The 21683-nt window shown below is 42.6% G+C and overlaps 3 protein-coding genes across 6 annotated transcripts in view; 1 reads left to right on the top strand and 2 right to left on the bottom strand.

Annotated features, from left to right (window-relative positions):
* Nucleotides 1–225: 225 nt before the first annotated feature.
* Nucleotides 226–3846, bottom strand: fzd2 (frizzled class receptor 2). Its single transcript, XM_076997033.1, has one exon. The coding sequence runs from the start codon at nucleotides 3662–3664 to the stop codon at nucleotides 2009–2011; it is 1656 nt and encodes a 551-aa protein (XP_076853148.1). The 5' UTR covers nucleotides 3665–3846; the 3' UTR covers nucleotides 226–2008.
* Nucleotides 3847–10047: 6201 nt separating this feature from the next.
* On the top strand, nucleotides 10048–17746 carry moto (minamoto). 4 transcript variants are annotated; one of them, XM_076997058.1, is made up of 8 exons: nucleotides 10048–10380; nucleotides 11143–11250; nucleotides 11381–11529; nucleotides 12985–13080; nucleotides 13210–14941; nucleotides 15152–15286; nucleotides 15522–15693; nucleotides 16423–17746. In XM_076997058.1, exons 1-8 carry the CDS (start codon nucleotides 10279–10281, stop codon nucleotides 16614–16616), a joined length of 2688 nt encoding a protein of 895 aa, XP_076853173.1. In that variant the 5' UTR covers nucleotides 10048–10278; the 3' UTR covers nucleotides 16617–17746. The 4 variants fall into 4 exon arrangements, with proteins under 4 accessions (XP_076853173.1, XP_076853176.1, XP_076853175.1 ...); XM_076997060.1 differs by having other exon boundaries at nucleotides 10335–10547; XM_076997059.1 differs by lacking the exon at nucleotides 10048–10380 and adding an exon at nucleotides 10578–10867.
* A 209-nt stretch (nucleotides 17747–17955) lies between these two features.
* ccdc43 (coiled-coil domain containing 43) overlaps nucleotides 17956–21683 on the bottom strand; it is a 4241-nt gene continuing 513 nt past the window's right edge. Inside the window, exons 2-5 of the mRNA XM_076997062.1 lie at nucleotides 21105–21198; nucleotides 20693–20825; nucleotides 20484–20536; nucleotides 17956–19476 (exon numbers count right to left, since the gene is read on the bottom strand). Of these exons, the coding sequence (XP_076853177.1) occupies nucleotides 19289–19476; nucleotides 20484–20536; nucleotides 20693–20825; nucleotides 21105–21198 (468 nt within the window). The 3' untranslated portion in view covers nucleotides 17956–19288. The remainder of the gene's footprint in view (nucleotides 19477–20483; nucleotides 20537–20692; nucleotides 20826–21104; nucleotides 21199–21683) is intronic.

Genomic DNA, 21683 nt, shown 5'->3' with positions numbered 1-21683 from the left:
ATCAGATCTGCAACTGGCAAATTCACCAATATATGCATTTGAAAGTAAACATCTGCTTTAGGTATAAAAACGTTTAGATTTAGCAAGATTTGACCATTTACAAATATTTAATTGCATTTAGGAGTGTGTAATTATCTGGAAGAAATCAGCTTACATGCACTGACACCAGATCTTTCTGGAAGCAATGGATATCATTGAACATTCACATTGAAGTTCCTGGGTGAAGTAATGGAGTAGCCTTTCATCAAGCATACCCTGCACGCACACACACACACACACACACACACACACACACACCCAAACTCGCTCTCCATTCTACTGCAGCCCAGGTACTGAAAGTGCTAAGTGATTGAGATTTAAGGTAAAGACAGAAGGCTGCCATTGTGCAAAATACAGAGCACAAAGGTAACTGCCATGGGCCTGAAACATGAGCACACACAAACAAAAACACATACACACACACACACACACACACACACACACACACACACTGGTCTAAAAGCATGCCAAGCTAAGAGGTGCTTCTTTATTACAGGTAAATTAATCTATCTGCCTCAAACCCAGAGGAGTCCAGTAGATTCAGTAATGGACTTGATGTGCTTTGTGCTTGATACTCATGGCAAAACATTCATTTTCAGTTATAGAACTCTTACGACCTGCTGGATGCTTTTCTGTAATACATGTCACTAAGACACCCAAGCAGGAGAACATGGAACACAGGAACTGAAGAATGGAGGATTGATGCAAAGCAAAAGGGTTTTCTGTTAGTCACACACACACACACACACACACACACACACACACACACACACACACACACACCTCAGTCACCATGCGGTCTTTGTTTCCTGCAGTTCCTGCTCTTCACATCAATCATATGAGGACCATTTGCTGATGAAGAGCTGACTGCTTCACACTCCTCACCAACAACACAAATCCTGTGAAAACAGGACACTCCCTGCCCTCTCCTCAAACTCGCCCTCCCTCTCTCTCTCTCTCTCTCTCGTGACCATTCACACCTCGGCTTGCTGGATGAGACACGGTATTGTTTTATGCTCTTCAACTGCCTGCTGTGTGAGGTGCAGACAGAGTGTACAGGCTAAGCAGAAGGAACGTTCTGTGCGAGGAACCTTTTTAATTTGAAACAGCTTTTAGAGCGGAGTGCATGAGGGAGTAAAATGATCACAGAGTTCTGTCTACAGCAAGCATGTGTGCTTCAGCAAGTGGAGAGAGAGAGAGAGAGAGAGAGAGAGAAAGAGAGACAGACAGAGACAGAGAGAAACCAAGCTCACAAACAAGAATAATTCAGAAATTTAAATACAAATATATAATTATATTCATGTATATATTACAAGTATTTACAGTGCTTCAAAGCACATCTAGCATAATTTATTGCAAAAACGGAACTAGTAAAAAAAAAAAAAGATAATTCTAACTAGTTTAGAAAAAGCTCCTCCCCCTCAGCTCCACCCCTCTGCTCGCTGAGGTCCCAGTCGCCATGGCACTGTGCAGGCACAGACGTCCTGGCTGATAAGTGGAGGAGATGCGGGGTGGAGGTGGAGAGCAGCGCGGAGAGCAGCGCATGGCGTCCAAACGGCCACGTTGTTTGGGTTTTCTGATTCCGCTTTTGCTTCTTCTGTTCAGTGAAATATCCACTGTCCAATATATATATATATATATATATATATATATATATATATATATTGCTTTTTGACCCCGACTTGTCCATTTATGGCCATGAACACACAAAAGCAAGACAACAAAAGAATCACATCTAACTGCCCCCCAAAGTCTTACATGTGAGGTGCAATATTCAACAACAAACACGAAGAGTGACTGCTTCTCAACTTCAGAATACTGACAATCATTAAAAATAAACCATGTCCATGAATGTCTTTCTGTGAAAGGAAATTAACCGAGTCATTAATTAAAGTAGCCACACTACTTGTGTGTGTGTGTGTGTGTGTGTGTGTGTGTGTGAGAGAGAGAGGCTCCCCTGTCCTCTCCTCTACACAGCTGTCTCGCCATTTTGTCCGCTGGTCAGGCGTGTATAGAACTTCCTCCAGGAGTGGAGTGTCTTTCCAGACCAGATCCAGAACCCAGAGGTGATGCCCACAATGAGAGTCATGAGGTACTTGATCATGTGGACGGTGAAATCCGGGGAAAGGCGGGGGGCAGACAGCAGCGGGCAGGGCACGGCCAGGCGCTTGCAGTGGACACTGACCCAGCTCTGCTCCCAGGCCTCGCGGAAGGCCTGCTCGTAGAAGTAGCAGGCGATGACCACGGTGGCGGGCACGGTGTAGAGCACGGAGAAGACGCCGATGCGCACCATCAGACGCTCCAGCTTCTCCGTCTTGGTCCCGCCGTGCTTCATGACCGTGCGGATGCGGAAGAGCGAGACGAAGCCGGCCAGCAGGAAGCTGGTGCCGACCAACAGGTAGACGCAGAGCGGCGCCAGGACGAAGCCGCGCAGCGGGCCCGTGCCGCTCACGCCCACGAAACAAACGCCGCTCAACACGTCCCCGTCCACCTGGCCCAGCGCCAGCACGCTGATGGTCTTCACGGCGGGCACGGCCCACGCCGCCAGGTGGAAATACTGCGAGTTGGCCTCGATGGCCTCATGGCCCCACTTCATGCCAGCCGCCAGGAACCACGTGAGGGACAGGATGACCCACCAGATGGAGGAGGCCATGCTGAAGAAGTAAAGCATCATGAAAAGAATAGTGCAGCCCTCTTTCTTGGTACCCTGCACGATGGTCTTGTAGCCATCGGGGAAGAAGCTCTCATTGCACGCAACTCTGTCACCCAGAAAGTAGCCAGTGATGTACGCTATAGAGACCATGGTGTAACAGCCAGACAGGAAAATGATGGGGCGCTCGGGATACCTGAAGCGTTGCATGTCGACCAGATACGTTGTAACTGTGAACAGCGTGGACGCGCAACACAGGCACGACCAGATCAGAATCCAAATACGGGCGAATTCAATTTCCTGGTCGTTAAAAAACATGTAGGCGCTCTGAGATTGGGAGGACTCGCACGGAGCGCCGCAGTCTGGCTCCCCGATGAACTTGTAGTTCAGATACGTCGGGACCTTGAGTGGCGCCGGACAGCGGAAAGGCCTGTCCGGTGTGGAGTAGATGTGAGTTCCTGGTGTTCCCGGAACCGGCATGTGAACGGGCGCCACGGTGGCTTGGGAGTCGTTCTGACCGACGCACAAGTGTCCGTCTCCCAGTACGGGGAAATTCTCACATCTCAACCGCTCCGGCCACTGAAAACCAAACTTGTTCATGAGCGCCTCGCACCCGTGTTTAGCTCTCTCGCACATCGACCTACAGGGTGGAATGGCCTTCTCCAAAACTGTGCACACGGGCGCGTACATGGAACATAGAAAGAACTTGAGCTCCGGTGAACACTGTACCTTTACCAGAGGATAAAACTGATGAACTTCTAAACCTGCGTCCTCCTGGTTGTAATGTCCGACCAGATTTGGCATAATAGTTTGATTGTATGCGATGTCCGTACAAAGGGGAATTGTAATTGGCTGGCAGAATCCATGATCAGGGACGGCGATGCCATGGTCACCTTGATGCTGTCCAGAAACGCAGACGAGGGAGGACGCGAGCAGCAATGTCAAGAAGGGAACGTAACTCACACAAGTCTCCATTATACCGAGAATTTACTCAACTTAAACTAACCTAATATCTAGGTCTGGGGAAACTACACAAGCTAAACGGTTTGGTAGAATGGCATATACCAATCTTTTTAAAAAAAAAATCCAAACGCGAACTTATTCCAAAACTTTCGCGTCCAACTAAATTTGCTGAGCGTAGAAGTGACTACATGACTCCCCGCCCTCCTCCCCCTTTGTCCGATTGGACAGTTTCAAGTTCCCCTACGCTGTCTTGAAATGAGATGAAAAGAAGGAGGGATTTCGGGGGTCTTGAAACAGACACTTCCAGACTGCCCTCCCAAAGATCTCCTGTCCAATGGATTTTCCAGGAGCAATACCAACCTGTATGTATTTATGTGGTTAGATGCCAAAAAACATATCGAGACATGTTGGGAGTGGAAGCCATGTTTTTATTTATATGTATTTATTTATAGATATTTACAAAACACAAACTCGCGCTTTTTTGGCAGTAATAAAAAAATAAATGCTATATCTACAAATACAAATCATTAAACAAATGATTAATAAAAAACAATCAATCAATCAATCAATCAATCTATCTATCTATCTATCTATCTATCTATCTATCTATCTATCTATCTATCTATCTATCGTGATGATGTAAACATTGCCATCTTGTGGCTATTTACACATACAGCATCTTAACGACTGCATGGATTCTGCCTTCCTTGGGATTGTTATTGTACCTCTATTATTATTTTCATTATAAAAAAGTTTGAGCAACTGAATTCATGTTGGCTTCTCTATTTGACATTGCACATGTCCCCTCTCCATGTGTCATTTCAGATAACATAGATCAGGGGTTTTGTTTATCCTTTAAAGACTTCATACAACATATAGTTATAATTGTATTTATTTATTTATACAGCATTGAGGTGTTCGGGCATCTGGTCAGGATGTCAACTGGGCACCTCCCTAGTGAGGCGCTCTGGTCATGTTCAACTGGGAGGAGGCCCCAGGGAAGACCCAGGACACACTGGAGAAATTATATCTCTCGGCTGTCCGGGGAACGCCTCAGTATCCCTCCAGAAGGACTGGCAGAAGTGGCTGGGGAGGGGGAAACCTGGGCCTCTGCTTAGCCTACTGCCCCCATGACCTGGATAAGTGGATGAAGTGGATTGACGGATGGAGAGCACACTGCTGGACTTTCCTGACTATGGAGCTGGTGTTGATGCTCCATGTGAGGTTATTTGCTGGGTGGACAAAGAGCTTGTAACAAATGATAGTAAAACTAACAAATTTCAGATCTTAGTCCATATTTAATGATGCAACTTGATGATTACTGCATAGAGATTACTTATTCATGAAAAGGATTTCAGTCTAGTGTTTTGTCTGCTGTGTTTTTTTATGTATTTGTGAAACCAGTTAGCTTGTTCCTACATATTTATTGCTTTGGATAACTATTTGCAGCTTTCACTGTGTTGGTCCCTGCACCAATTAAAACTATAATTCATTACTGGACGGTAATATTTGTGGATAATTACACATTGCAAACAACTGATATTATAACTCCCCGACTCAATCTAAAATTGAATAGTGTGAAGAAGGAAAACGCCTTTCCTTTGCGCTATGTGGTTCACCAACTGAAATATGCTTGGCTATGTGTTCAAAAGAGCATAATTGCTCTCTATGACAGAGACGGACAGACTTAGACTCATCTCATCGGATGGTGAAACGTGTTATCCGCTGCCGTCGATAAGTTATGTAGTGTTCAAACCACAACTGCTTCAAGATACCCGATAACCAGACATCAATTTGTGTGGTGTGAACAGTACAGTGATCTGACGACTTTGAAAGTCGTGTAATGTACACCAGACTAGTGATGTGTCGGTCACGAACGAACCGGTTCAAAGAGCCGGCTCTTTTAAGTGAACGACGAGAGCTGGTTCCCCTCTAAGACCGAGCCATTTTTTTCTAAGGCTTGTCATTCAACAAATCAGAGAACAACAACAAGCAGATGAATCAATCATTGAAGGGTTATACCACCAAACAAGGAGGGGAGGGGTGGCAGATAATAACAGAGAGAAGAAACCAAATCAACCCCTCCAAGCTGAGGCACTTGGTCTTCCTAAATGCCAATCGGCCTTCCAAAAATAGTTGAAAAGGTTAAATCAGTTAAATATTTGTTGCAAATTGTGGTTATTTTAATCACTATTGTTGAATGCTGCTGTTTTGCACTTACAGAGTATTTGTTTATTTCCCAAAAATGGATGATTATTTAATTTAGGAAGTTATTTTGTAACACATACCTTTTGGCCTCCATTGGCCATATTTCAGAGTTCACAAGTGATGCTTTAATAAAGTGTTTAAATAAAAAAGAATTTACTGATGCAATTGAATGTGTGAGTGCAATCAGTGAGTTATTACAAGGCAAGCATGAAAAGAATTGGCCACAGCAATATTTTTGAGCTTTTTTTGCACTCTTGTGCATATAGCAATTTACACACTCGCCACCAAGCCCCCCCCCCCCCCCCCCCAAAAAAAAAAAAGATCGAATAATCTCACTCCAAGTGATCTTGAAAAGTTGGCATCCCTGTTTTAAAATGTATGTAACATTGTTATTTACCCCTGGAAATAAGTGGCAACACAAAGAGCCATTTGGGAGCCGAAAGAACCGACTCTTTATGAAGAGCTGAGCCAAAAGATCCGGCTCCCTAAAAAGAGCCAAAATTCCCATCACTACACCAGACGTCTGCCTGAGTTCATTCGGTGCGTAGGTCGTGCACGTCCTCAGTTAACGCGACGCATCTGCCTACAGGAACTGTACTCGGTATTATCAACGACGTCAGTAAATGATTGATCAAACCATCGGTCGCTGTTACACTCAGCTTTTCTTTTATCAACCAGCTTTTAAATCAGACCACGTTTTCACTTCTGCAAAAGTGCAGGTTGGAACTAACACTACTCATTGCTGAAGCTATATGCCGCTCAGTAAAAGTGTGTTTATTGGTGGCGTCATTACAGAGGCCACCAATTAACGTTTTAATTTGACTTTCGCTCCGCGACTGTCACGATCCCACGTGAAATTAAATGAGGCTAATAAATGGGCATTTAGCAGAGGTGGGACCAAGTCAGTGTTTTGCAAGTCTCAAGTAAGTCCAAGTCTTTATACCTCAAGTCCCAAGTCAAGTCTCAAGCAAAGACACTCAAGTCAAGTCAAGTCTCGAGTCAAGACAGGCAATAGTCAAGTCAAGTCCCAAGTCTGAAACTTGGAATTTCAAGTCCTTTCGAGTCTTTTTTTTTTTTTTTACTAATGTTGCAGGTATATTTTAAATTTTAAATGTAAATAATAGACATGCGTTCTTTTTTAAATCTGTATTCTCCTCAAATCTTGATAAAACATGTGCAACTGAAAACACGAAGTATAAAAAAAAATAAAATTACACCTCTTTATTGCACAGTTCAATTTGTTAAACTTAGCTGCAAAAATATTCATACTTTAAACTACAATTTTCCAGAAATAAATATTCTGTGAAAAAGTCATAAGTAGAACTCCATGTTCAAATAAAAAGTGCTGATATTTTCACAGTACAATACAAAGAACCATAACAGCATTTTCCCTCTCTTCTCTTATCTGGTTTCTTGGAGAACATGTGTGAGTGACACAAGACAAACAAATATAAGAACTGAACAATTAACAGGAATCTGCAACTTTAGACATTTCAGTAAACTATTCTGCATTGCATTTGCTGGCCAAAAGTCTGTATGTCATTTGTGCACGATGAATGATGTCCCCATAGCTGAAAACTCGCTCCACTTTTGTCAATATATTTTTTTCTCGACGTAGATGTTCAAATACACAATCCATGCTGAGATAGAACTGGATATTATGATGGTGACAGAGAGAGGCTCTCTTCCCCGAGTTCAGATACAGAACCCAGGGTTGCCAACTCTCACGCATTGAGCGTGAGACACATCCGCACATCCGATTTCTCACGCCGGAAAAAAATCTAGTTTATTTACCTCTGATCCACATCTATGATTCAATGAGTTACTAGTTCGCTCTGGCACCAACCACTGGCGATCGATCGATCGCGATATAATACTTAATTTGTGTCCATTTTACACCCCGCCCGGTAAAAATTTACGTTCGCCAACCCCCCTTTTGATTGGTTGTGCTGCAGCTCATGCACACACACGTACAGAGTGTGGAAAAGCAGGAGAAGGGTAATGCTGCAGGCCGGAGCCCCGGTGGGCGTGGGTAAAGGGCGGAGCATGTGTCAATCATTTTCGACTGCAGCCAATCAGATACTACACTTTTGTTGTCAATCAATTTTTATTAAGCCAATTATCAGCCAGAGTTAGCTGTCAATCATTTTTTACTGCAGCCAATCATCTTAACAGATCTGCCAAAAGAAGGCGGAAACTGCACGGAGAAGCTCTTTAAACAGAAGTATATGCCGCTCTTACACAAAAGTAGCTGAATAAAAACATTAGAAGAGCTATGACTTTAGACATTTTTAAATAAAAGTTTAAAATACTTCTCACTTGTTATTCTGGAACGGCACTTTAATGTTTTTTTTCCTTTATTGCACGTATTGCATCATTTACATCATATATATATATATATGTGGCGAGTGTAAATTGTTAGCGGAGGGGAGGTGTAAATGGACACAAATTAAGTATTATATCGCGATCGATAGCCAAGTATAAACGCCTCCGCCGAGCAAAGCGTTGAGGAGCGATTTCGATTGGAGGATCGTGCTCTATTTTGTATTATTAATTTTTTGCTGATGCTGGTCCAGCGTGTCGCGTGCCACTGATTATGCCTCGGCGTGCCAACGGTGGCCCGCGTGCCATAGGTTGCCGACCCCTGCTGTAGAGCCTTTGAATATTAAAACCATTGTAGAAATTAAGCTCAGCAAGTAAAGTAAAAGAAGGACGCGATCACACAGTCTCATTGAATATGTAGGAGTTAATGAATAAAGTGCACCAACGCAAAACCCGTGACATAATCCAAATCCAAAGTTTGAAGACCAGTATTTTTTTTATATAATCAGGCATTGCTTTTAATCGTCATAATTATGGAGAGCTAGCTAGATATCGTATGCTCACCGTGTATCTTTCGCCAAGAGAAATTCGTGGGCAGAGTTTAATTACATCTTTGCGGGAGTCATTGAGTTGGATTAACTCTGATTTGATCAACTCTGTCCGATAACTCCAACGCTCCATCGTCATTTGATTATATCAAAACAATACTAATCTTCAAACTTTATTTGGATTATGTCACGGGTTTTGCGTTGGTGCACTTTATTCATTAACTCCTACATTTTCAATGAGACTGTGTGATCGCGTCCTTCTTTTACTTTACTTGCTGAGCTTAATTTCTACAATGGTTTTAATATTCAAAGGCTCTACAGCAGGGGTCGGCAACCTATGGCACGCGGGCCACCGTTGGCACGCCGAGGCATAATCAGTGGCACGCGACACGCTGGACCAGCATCAGCAAAAAATTAATAATACAAAATAGAGCACGATGCTCCAATCGAAATCGCTCCTCAACGCTCTGCTCGGCGGAGGCGCTTATACTTGGCGATCGATCGCGATATAATACTTAATTTGTGTCCATTTACACCTCCCCTCCGCTAACAATTTACACTCGCCACATATATATATATATATATGATGTAAATGATGCAATACGTGCAATAAAGGAAAAAAAAACATTAAAGTGCCGTTCCAGAATAACAAGTGAGAAGTATTTTAAACTTTTATTTAAAAATGTCTAAAGTCATGGCTCTTCTAATGTTTTTATTCAGCTACTTTTGTGCAAGAATTGCATATACTTCTGTTTAAATAGCTTCTCCGTGCAGTTTCCGCCTTCTTTTGGCAAATCTGTTAAGATTGGCTGCAGTAAAAAATGATTGACAGCTAACTCTGGCTGATAATTGGCTTAATAAAAATTGATTGACAACGAAAGTGTAGTATCTGATTGGCTGCATTCGAAAATGATTGACTTATGCTCCGCCCTTTACCCACGCCCACCGGGGCTCCGGGCTGCAGCATTACATATATGAAAAGCAGAGGACTGGTCTGCGTCAGAAGGACGGAAATGAAATTAATGGGGCGCACTTTATAAATATTAATATGCGTTTTAAAATTTAGATTTGGGGTAAAAAAAAAATCAAGTCTTTGCAAGTAAAGGTTCAAGTCCAATTCAAGTCCCAAGTTATTGGTGTAAAAGTCCAAGTCAAGTCTAAGTCTCTGAATATTTTTTCAAGTCAAGTCAAAAGTCTTAATATTAATGACTCGAGTCTGACTCGAGTCCAAGTCATGTGACTCGAGTCCCCACCTCTGGCATTTAGTATTCATTAAATGTGTATATGGCCTATATTTATGGCGATTTCTGGAGTGAACAGGGCGGGATATGACACTCCTTCACCTGATATTTTCCCAGTTGTAATTTATAAAAGTCGAAACAGCGTGCAAATGTTGTCACGGGCGTAGGCCATTGCATGCTATCTGTGCGTCAGCGCCCTTTCACTGTGGAACCTCAGCGACGCGCCTCGTGATAAAAAAAAATATGTTGCTATGGTTCGTTTTTCTGCCCTGTTACTCTTTGTCCGTTATGATTGGACGTTCTGGCGATGGTGACCAATCGAAATCAAAAGGCGTTCGAGGCGATGGAAACCGAGTTCGCGGGGAATGACGATCTCGAGGACGCAGGCTCGTCACAATGGTTCCAACGGGTGAGCGCGAGGCGTATCGCTACCCGCCCGCCTCGTCAACTCTTGTCACCATCTCTCGCGTTTGAACGTTTTAATCGGTCAAAAAAAAGTTCGACAATCGTGAGAAATATACTGTGGTGGCAAGCGATTTTATAGAGACAATTAATGTGTGCTTGTTAGCGATGGAGGTAAGATTTAGTCCGTAGTTTACCGTAACTTAACTCTGTTAGCTAAGCTAGCTTGTTGGGGATTACGTGAGCGTTGTAGATGGTTACGGGTGATAAAACTAGCTTTATGCTAGTTCTACTCAAACGCAACTCTAGTAACGTTGACGGTACCGTTTCCACACGGTTCGTTTTCAGGATTTAGTTAGCTTTTATGTCTTTAATGTCAGACATTGAGAGAAACAAGACGCGAGTAGCTAGCTAAATAGCGAAGTTAATATGTTGGCCACCTCAGCTTGCATACCCTCATGGTGTGCATCCTAGCCAGTCAGCTAGCTAGCAAGGTGATTTTTTTTCATTGCCTTATTGGATATAAATGGCTAGAAATTTGATGTTCAATATTTATATAAACTAAGGTCTTCAACAAAGGTTGATGAGTTTCAGGTTCTAGTGTTGTGTTTGATCCAATTATGTAGACCTAAGTTTGGGGTCTGCTTGGCAGTATGGATGTACCACTCATTTCCTCACCACAGCGTTTACTACAGTGTTTACTACTATAGTTTTTTTTTGTAGGCCATTTACTAAAAGTCAAAGTAAAATATTTATTTTGTGATTCAAGGTTAATAATGCAGTGAAAACTAAAATCAGTGTGGATGTAAATGGAGCAAAGATGGCCTTTGATCGATTTCACAATACAGGAACAGACTCGTACTACTCCCCTTGCAAGGTGAGAAACAAATGCATTACTATAAAATATGCATTCTATTAATTGATTTTAAATTAAATCTGAAATTCATAACTCCTACATGCGTGTATTGTACGAGTTTGTTCCACTTGATTTCCCCTTGGTTAAACAGAATGATTTTAGTGGAGACAGTGGACGACTGCGTCAGCCTTTCGCTACAGATCTGAACACGGATCTTTCAGTAAATCTTCCCTACAATTCCTGGTCGACCTATGATGACCCTAATCAACTGATCAATTGTGCTCAAGGAATCCCACCAAGGTGAGATCTTAAATAGATATGTTGTGTATTCAGTTTTGCGTAGTAAAAACCCTTAAATAAGTGCAATAAAAGATTTACCTTAATGTAAATAAATTGATTGGAAATGATAATGAATGTGTTTATTGAATCACTCCACAAGCAGTGTTTCAGTAACAAATTTAGTTTTCAAGTTATTGTGTATGATGCATGTAGAATAGAAACTGCAAAGTACATCAACATATGAATAAATGATAATAAATTATTATTCATATTTTCAACTGGTACGTTACATTTGTGATCAGTTTATTCTTTTACTTTTGAGTTTGTTATACGTTCACATTATTCTGAAGAGAAAGCTGAATCTAATTCAAATTTATTCAATGAATTTAAAGTATTGAGAAAATGACCCAAGGGCCTATATACAAGATGTCCTATGAAGACAGTAAAGTGAATAGTACTACTGACAACTGTCAAGGGTTCTAACACCAAAGCCAGGGGTTTGAGTCCCAGGGTGTACACATACTGTCTTCCGATAATTTTATGCAAGTTGTTCTGGGTAAGTGCATCTGGCAAATGCTAAAATATGTAATATACATGTAAAGCTAAATATAAAAGGTTAGTTAAGCTACACTGAGACTAGTAGTAGACTTGTTTAACTAGGCAGTCAGTAGACTGTGTACCACAGCTCCCTTGTGATCACTAGTGGGTGTGTTCTCACTGCACAGATGAGTAAATGCGGAGGACAAATTGTGATTGGGGTGTGAATCACAATTGATGATATTGGCAACTTTACCTAGCAATGACTTGGTTATTTTGCAGGGCAGGCCATTAAATTTTACACTGTCCATTGAACTGTTTGTTTCTAAAGCTGTAGGTTTTTTCTTACCATTCCATCAGCAAATCTTAATTAGACTTATCTACAACCAAAAGCTGACAATTAATCGCAAAATCATCAGTGGGATTGTACATGTATGGTTGTATTACTCTCAGTTGTGTCTCCTTGGGCCATTATATTCGGTGCTGCTTTAGTAGCACAAAAGACGTCATGTTTGTGACAGTTGTCACAATATTAGGATTATGATCATATTGTTCAAAAATAGGACTGATTTAGCCAGTGTAAAAAAAACTGTTCAGTTTTTGTCAACTGAAAGATTACTGAATGCTTAATAACACTCTAGGATACAGCAGTCCTTTTTAGTAGTAGTATATAATGTGTTTCCTGGATCCTGGTTTCCTTTAAATTGGACAAACATAAATCTGGGGGAAAAAGGAAATGTAATAAAAAATGTTATGTTCTTAAGTAACATTAAGTAATGTTTGTTTTATTCGCTCTAACCCTGTACCAAAATCAGTAGTCTGGATATGAAAAACATTTATTCAAAATAAGTTTCACTTAAAGTAAAAAATTTAAAGAATGATGTTTTAAACAGCAGCAACATTTTATGTGGTTTGCTAAAGCGGAAACATCTCTAACAGGAGTCTAGATAAAAATGACTATAGAAGTGAGGCTGATCTCTATGGGTTAGTGTCCACAATCTTGGAGGATGTAGATCCAATGGACTTCTCACAGGAGTAAGTATGCATGCATAAATATATTTGATGTCTAGCAATATTTCTATTAAATATTTTCTTTAGCCTCAATGGCCAAATTATGCTAAACATTTTGTAAAACTCCTAAGTCTTTGTTTAACTCTTACACAGGAAACCACCTGGTCTTAGAACTGTGTGGTCCCCAAAGGCAATGAAGGAGGATGGCTTACAGTACCTTAATTCTGACATAAATATGCAGCCCAGCTCTGGTAGCCAGCATAACCATCTCTGTCCTGAGCCCATCAATAAAACCCACACTCAGCCAGCGGGAAGCAACTGCAATCAAAGCACGGACATTTACCATCATTTCAATGGTTCTGATGCTACTGACCCAGCCTGGTTCTTCTCAACCTGCAATGGAGGCTCTGAATCCTATACACCTCTTGTCCAAGACTTAAAGAGACCTCCTCCTGGTCTTAGCCTCCCTCCTGCTGTGAGCTCCTTCCTGTCCAAGTGCCGGCCAAGTAAAACTGAGCTTGGCATGCCTGGTAAGGATAGCAGTTTCTGCAGTTCCAGTGATGCCCTCTCTGAGAACGGGGACCCCTGCTGCCTTCCGAACAAAATGAATGACACTCTCTTCAGCCTGTACCAAGACTTCTCTTCACTGAACAGAACCAAAATGGAACAGAGCAGGCCTTTCTCACTGCAAGCTGCAAACAAGCTGACCAGTGACGTGCAAGCTTTTCTGATGGGGGAGCAGGTGGGTGTCTATAACAGAGAACCAGTGGAGGTTCAGGATGAAAATATGGTTGATCTGATGAGTCTGCCCTCCCAGAGCATGTCGACGTTTGTTTCGCCTGCGCCCAGTGTAAAGAAAGAGAGCACGAGGGAACACGGAGTGGGTGAAATTGGGAATAAGAGTCAGCTCTCACAGAGTGATTATAGCAATAAGGATTTTTCTGCGTTTGTGCTGCAGTCAGATTTATTCCAGCCTACTAAAGCCTTTACCCCGTCATTTGGTTTTCCAACTGCACACCAGGGCAAAGAGGTTGGCCAGAGCAGTCTCAGCCAGTACCATAATGACCTGTCGCACCCGTACCAAAGTCACCCCAAGTGTCCAGGCAAGACCAGCAGCAGCAACAACACCCCAGGGATGTCCCTCATGTCCCATTCTGTGGCCGAGTTTGTTCCATCCCTGTCCTCCCAACAGATGCAGAGAGCCCCAGCCAGAATCCACACAGATTTTGGGCAGGGTGATGAGCTTGCTCCACATGGAAGGATTGGACAGGCAGGCCTGGGGTTGGGTTTGGAGGGACTAAGAAAGGTAGCAGGCAGTGGAGACTTCAACCTGCAGCAGGAGAAGAGCAGGCTGCAGTCGGGCATCGACACGGCCTATATGGGGGACGGGCACTTCTCTCAGCGGTGTGGAGCAAAACCCACCACTGGCTTTCACGGGGAGGGAGAAAAGAAACGAGGCCTTCTGCAGAACCCGTACCACGTCTTGGGCGGTATGTACGCTGGTCAGGCCAGACACAACGGAGCCGGTTTAAGCCAAGCCAGATCCGCACCATCCCAGGTGCTTCCTTACCGTTACCAGGCTGGCGAGCCCCGGCAAAACCAGTGCCCCCTGCTCCCTTCCCGCTCCCTTTTGGCCTATGGTGGCTCTGTGCCTCTCATGGACGTGAGTGAGCTTCTGCCAGATGGCGAATTTCCTGCCTTAAACCCATACTTGCAGGAACTGATGGGGCCGGGTCTAAACAGAGGAGATGGGCCTTTCCCTGGGTTTCTGTCCAACATGTCACAGAGTCTTGGCAAGAGTCTTGGAGGCCCCACGAGCCAGCTGCACTATCATTTGGAAGAGTGCTATGAACAGTGGAGAATGATGGAGAAGGACAGAAAGACGGTTAGTGAAAACACATCTACATAAGCAACAGCTTGTGCTGTTTGTAATTTTGGTCCATCATACTGTGTTGTTAGTTGTATTTATTAATGTTTTTTATCCAGAGTCATTAGTCAATGAAGGATTTATTTTGGGTCTGAGAAGCCCTTTGGAAATGAGACAAATAAGAGATGAGCAATTAACTGTACACATGCCCTTCACGTTTTATGATAGACGGAGGCTCTCCTCATGAAAAGCTACCCAGGCAAACGTGTGAGCACAGCAAACAATATCTCTCTCCCCAAGATGCCTCTAAACCCCTCCAGAGTGGACAGGCTCATAGTGGACCAGCTTCGAGAGCAGACCAAGGTCAGCACTTAAGAATCTTACAGAAGCAAAACTGGGATTACAATTAGTAATGTTCAGTTTGTCACTTGACTGGTTTCATTTTATACTGAAGGTTAAATGGCTAAAGCAGCAAGCTGCACTGATTTTTTATTTGTGAACTAATCTTGGAATTCAGAAATACCATTCGTACACTACAATTATTTCAAGCTTTTCATCAGTGAAACTGTGCCTTTGTGCCATGTGTTTTGTGTTGTAGTTGGTGAGCTTGTTGGGGAAGATGGAGCGTGTGCGTAGTTTCCCCCTCCATGCTAACATCAGCTCAGTGCTGGACAGACACCTGGAGGCCATCTACGTCACCCAGGCCCGGCGCAAGGACGAGCTGAACAGCAGACAGAGACATGGCCCAGCCTTCCTCAGAGAGGACAGAGGTGGCTCCATACCCACTTGGTGGTGGGGTTATAACTGCACATGATGGACACTAGTGATATATACAATCATGCCCGAAAGTATTCATACCCATGGCAAATTTTGACTTAAATTTACTTTTATTTAACCAGAACTTTGGATTTTCTCATATACTGTGAGTTTTCAAAGGGTATGAATAATTTTGGACATGCCATTTTTTGTTCAAATGTGAATAAAAGCTGAGAAATATTTTTTCCCACAATGATGCCTCTTGTACATCATCGTATTATCTCCTGGTAGATGCCGGTGTCATTTCCAGTCAAAAATATAATTTCTGGTTAAATAAAAGTAAATTTAAGTCAAAATTTGCCAGGGGTATGAGTACTTTCGGGCATGACTGTATATATTTATTTTAAACAAGAAGGAAATAAGGACAGTGCCAGACATGCACGTTGTTTTATGAGATCGTATAATGCATAAAATGCCTAGAGACCCGTTCTTCTTTTTTTTTTTTTATCTGGGGAACTAGAGTGGGGAACAGTTAATAGCTGCTTAATCCATGCTATTTACAGTATGCACTGAAAGGCTGAACTGTTAATTGTTGCTTTCTGTGTTATTTAATAAATGTCAGAAATCATACAGACCTGCTTCAGCCGAATGATCATGTGCACTAGTTGTTTGTAACAGACAGAGCCGACTCGTATTAAATGTGTTAATCCTGCTGCCCCATCTCTCCTGTTTACGTCTGTCAGAAGTCCTTTTGGCCTGTGCTCTGATGGACCTGACTGCCAGCACCAGGAAGTCCCGCACGGCTCTTTGGTGTGCTCTGCAGATGACCCTGCCCAAAACCAACGCCAGTCCAGAGGCAGGAGCTGAGGAGAGAGCCAGTTCTGACCTGATCACACCAGACAGATCCACACCCCCTCGCCCACTCTTTGACCCATGACTGCCATTTGCTCTTGCACATATCTGTGCATGGGCACTGCTCACCCAAAGTGCCTTGTTTATCTAGCCCACACAGAGTGTGTAGAACAGGAGGGGTAGAGATCAGATTTGGCGTTCAGTTGAATGAGTGAATGTTGTTAAGTTATTAACTACAGTGATACAGTAGGCTCGGTTCTGAGCAATAGATGGAATCCTCTGTTCAGTAACATTTTTATCTTTTAATACCTATTATTAATTAAAGATCTCGATCAACACACAGTAAACTTCTCCAAAGGATATCGTGAGGAAATTATGGCAGTAAGATCACCAGAGCTGTTTTCCCATGGATTTCAAGTGACTCCCCGTGTCTCTTGTGGACAAACAAGATTTAACTAACCAAAAGACAGTGAGTGAGAGAATGAAGATGTGGAGAGGCAGTGGGTTAGTGTGAGAGGTGGGGTCAAGGCAAGACAGGACGATGCAGAAAGATTAAGTGTGGGGGAAACTGGAAGAGGGGACCTTTTATCTGCTGATCAGTGATTCCTGGAGAAGGCTATAAAGTTAATGTCAGCAAGCTTGAAGGATAATGTCACCCTCCTAGACCTCAGATTTTAGTATAAATGTAACGGTTGACACCCTCTGAAAACATTTCCCAGTATGCCATGTTCTAAAAATATATATATATATATATTTATTTTGGAATTATTTAAATTTGATGGTTTAATTAGTGTCTGCTTTAAAGAAATCGATATCCGTGATGGTAAACTTAAGATGCTATAACTATCGATTTTCCGTTTTTCTCGTATTTTACCTATTTATTGGAAGATTTATTTTGCATTTGGTTTCAACAATAATTGCAAAGTATTTTCCAGATATCTTTAATTCTGGTAAGTGATTTTATTTATTCTTAATGAGAAGTATTCTAACTTCAGATAGTGAGGCCATGTATATTTTGAAGTATACATTTCGAACAATGCTTATATAGTACCTGGCGCATATCTTGAGTCAGAATACAACTCTATTTAAATCATTAAGTAACAGTATAATCTTGCTTCAATTGTTCTGTAAACTGATGGAAGTCTATGATGAATCAGATTTCTTAAGTGATTTTGCTTATTTGAAAACAATAAAAGACTGAAATGTTCCTTGGAAGACCTAGAACAAAATGACTCGTGCTTGGACTCACCAGTGAATCATTCGGCTTGAGATTTGCTCATGTTAGGGATGGTTGTTCTGATGATGCATTTTAATGTTTCTGTTTGTGATTAACATTTTATTGCTACTTTGTATTACTAGTTACTGCCACAAATAAATTAGTGTCCAGTGCAACTAAGTTCAAAAATACAAACTGATGCTTAAGATTGTTTTTATACTTGGAAATGTATTAAAATGCACCCATTGCAATTCATTGCAGTGTGGAAAAGCAAAGATCACAATATAGCCCCAGATTCCCTGCTCAATAAAACTAAACACTCTATGAAGGACTAAGCCATAAATCAAACAACTCCTACACAAGTGTCGCTGTGATGTAAAGTTTGGAGGACAAATATAAAAGTTCAGACAAAAGTAAAGGTTACCAGTTACATCAAGTGTAACCACACTGCAACTCTGACTTCCATGTTTGCGAGTCATGAAGAGGTCTGCCTGAATCTTATCCCTCACACTTAACATGTTGATCTGAAGGGACAATATGTGAAGAAAAAGTGCGTTTGGAGGGGACGAGAGCAGAGACATGCATGTATCTATAACCTAACCCACATAGAATAAAGAAAGGTATTTTGTGAGGTATGGATTTGCAAATGTAGCAGCTTTAAATGAACATTAGGACAATGTTCACAGCTATCCTAATCGCTTTGCTACACTGCTGAATGTAGACTCACTGAAGTTGGCCTGTAGTGAATACTGCTCTAGCAAAGTAAACAGCATTACCACAATACAATGCATGGCGGCCATGTGTAACAGCTAAGACTACAATATGTCCCCCTCCCCCATATCTGTCCCAAAATCTAAGGACAAAGTTCCTCTCTTTGGATTGTCTGTGAATTTGCTGTGTATTGCTGAACACAAAGAAGGCCTACAGTTTTGTAAATACTTGGAGGAGGTTAGCTGAAAACCAAAGACCACCTGTTCCTGGCACTTTTCCTGAGGTGGTTGAGATAATGAGCTGTTAAAAATAGAAGGCATGTTGGCGGCCTCCAGAAGCAGCTTCATTATTACATTTTTGGCTATATCCACCAGTCATGTTGAGTATGATCATAAAAAACCTTAAAAAGAAAGGAGCTCTGACCTACAGATTCATGCTTATTGACAACATGCCAGAACTATTAAAGAAAGTGGCATCAGTAATGTTAAAAAGGACATCTAGTCTCCATATCAGTGGCTCATGAAACCTTCAATCAGTGGCTGGTTGTGTCACTGCAGTGGTTCTTGGTCTTAGACCTAAGGAGTCCAGGAGTGGGATGGAGAAGCACTGTTTTGTCGTGCTATGGCTTTAGTAAACCAGATCCACTTACAGAGTGGTATGTCACTTACATTAAAGAATAAGGGGGGGAAAAAAAAACATACAAAAAAAATAATGACCCGGACGCCTACGTATCGCATCAGAGCAGAGTGTGTTGAGGCATGGTCGTATCTCTCGGGTCTCAGTGAAGGCCTCGTCCAGTCTGCAGTGTGGCGTGCTTTTCACCCGGTGGTCTATCTCTTGCGTTCCCCTTTCTGCGTGCGCTTCTTCTCCCGGTCCTTGCGCTCCTGTTTGGAGAGCTTGTCTTTCTCCCGCTGCACCTTATCCTGCTCCTTCTTCTTGTGCGCCTCCTCTCTGGACAGCTCACGCTGCTGCTTCTGTAGGCTCAGCACGTCTTGCACGTTGGTGTTCTTGAACAGCGCTGAGATGGCACGGTGAAGGACGTAAACTTGAGCCTTGGGAGGGTCAGAAGTACCAGACTACAGTGTTCTACATAAGAAGACACAGGCGGTTCCAGACTCCCCAGGAATTTAATTGGGAGTGTGTTTACAAGGCCTGGTAGGCAGCTGACTTCGGGCTTTTAAGATGTGATGGACTCAGTCAACTGTTCCCTCGTCTGGTCAGTGTCTCAAATGAATGAACACCTGGGGCTGTGCGTCTACCAGGATACCCTTGACCTCACCACTGGAAAAATACGTGATGACATACAGACAGCTCTAACATTATTTCATAGTATTAATCTTTCTGGAATGTGTATTACATGTATTTCTTCTCGCCATCACTTAGTCTAGCTGGCCTTAGATTAAATATTCATAAATTATATGAATTACAGAAAGGTCCAGAAAAACGTTTCTAAAATACATCACACCTGCACAGGGTATAATTTCTGTATGGGAACAGTGTTCACTAAAATGTTTTGTGATACTTGGTGCTACAGTACGACTGTGGAGAGTATTGCGCCCTTATTACGTCTTCAGCATGCAACAGTGCATATGCAGATATGGGTGTTGCTTCAAGGGAACATAGTGAAGCCATGTTTAAGCTACCAAGATCAGGGATGCCCAATGCATCCTACGTGAACATCTGAACCAAGACAGGCAGACACTAAATCGGCCACTAAAACCATTGATGTTGAAAAGTTAAGTCTGCACTTGCTTATGGCAGAGGAACTGGAGAGCCAATCGCTGGACTACACCTTGCTCAGTGAGAATTAGTGCAGTGCTCTGTGGCTCCATCACCCTCATATTCTGCTGTGGGAACGTGAGCTGCTTCCCTCTCCAAACAGAGAATACACCATATCCATCCAGCTTCCCTGGGGAAAATCCAGCAAAGCTTCAGTCATGTCTAGAGATTCCCATGCCAGATGTCTGCAGGGCAGGCCTATAAGCCGCAGATTAAAGGTGAATCTTTCATTTAACAAAAGGATACATTTGTCACTGGGTATTCCCACTGCCCCCAACTCCTCCTCGGGCCCCCCTTCGGTGTGAAGGTTAAGGAAACTGAAGAATGAGGGTCATAACACTAGAAAACTCAGAGACAGTTGGGGTGTTGGAGAAAACATGTGATAACACCAGTTGGAGCTTCTTTGTGTCTTTGATCAGTACACTAGACACTCGGGCTCACACGTGTAAGGATATTCTTCTTCATCTGTGATATTGGCATACTGAGCAAGTAGGGCCTCTTTCCTCTTTTTGGATTCTTCAGACACGTCTTTCTGTTTGACTACAATCTGAGCCTGTTTCTCTATCAGACTGGCAATGGCCTGGACCTCTATAGAGCACACACATTCACAGGCATGCAGAAACATACAGACAGACAGAGAGAGAGTTAGTTGAGATGGTGTAACAAGAAAGGGCAGTTGTCACACATGTACCCTTTAAAATTCAGTGATGTGGTTTGGAGCAAGATGACAAGATGACAGGGAGAAGTTAGCATTTCACATTTTAACAGTATTGAGATATTCAGGAGTAAGTCCAGGGGCACAAGATTAGGAAGGAATCACACAGCAGGTCACTTTAAGAGTCAGGCCTCCAGCTAAGGCACTCATACCATCTGGCTGACCGCTAGCAGCTGCGGACCGGGAGGAGAAGTCAGTCCACTGTTTTAGGATCTGCTGGCAAACTTCCTCTAGTGTGTCGTCATCCTAAAAGAAGAGACGTCATGTCGTTTTCTTTATCGCTGAACATAGATATTGCAAAATGTATTAACAGAAATAGTAATAAACACTTTGTCTTGCTGTTATTAAACTGATGAGAATAGCATTAGTTAGATAAGCGTGCGCGAGGCGTAACGAGTCCGTGCCAGTAGCGCGCAGTGTATCAACTAACGCAGGGCTCCCGACTCCTGGACATGTGCTGAGGTTACTGTGTTAAGAATAACTTGGTGTCCACCTGAGTCACTTGACTTGGCCACCTGTTATTCTAGGGTGCAGCAAACATAGATAGCCAACACTTCGTGGACACCAAACCTCAAAAATAGCTACTTTTGGGGGTCTGAAGATCCACATCAGTTTGACTGTTTACAGCAAACCCCACTTTACGGTATATTTTTAAGTATACATTTCGAAATATAAATCGCGTATTTCGAGACTATATACTATCTGTACACGACGCCTGTAAACAAATCTGA

Source organism: Brachyhypopomus gauderio, chromosome 2 (assembly GCF_052324685.1).
Source record: "Brachyhypopomus gauderio isolate BG-103 chromosome 2, BGAUD_0.2, whole genome shotgun sequence".
Classification (NCBI taxonomy): Eukaryota; Metazoa; Chordata; class Actinopteri; order Gymnotiformes; family Hypopomidae; genus Brachyhypopomus; species Brachyhypopomus gauderio.
Note: the sequence above shows the minus strand (reverse complement) of the source record. Positions and strands in the feature narration are given on the sequence as shown.

Bases quoted from the DNA above. Each gene is read 5' to 3' on its own strand.
- fzd2 (XM_076997033.1), bottom strand. From the start codon at position 3,664: ATGGAGACTTGTGTGAGTTACGTTCCCTTCTTGACATTGCTGCTCGCG.
- moto (XM_076997058.1), top strand. From the start codon at position 10,279: ATGGTGACCAATCGAAATCAAAAGGCGTTCGAGGCGATGGAAACCGAG. The intron at 11,530-12,984 runs GTGAGATCTTAA...CATCTCTAACAG, and splicing joins GCTCAAGGAATCCCACCAAG to GAGTCTAGATAAAAATGACT. The intron at 15,694-16,422 runs GTGGCTCCATAC...TACGTCTGTCAG, and splicing joins CTTCCTCAGAGAGGACAGAG to AAGTCCTTTTGGCCTGTGCT.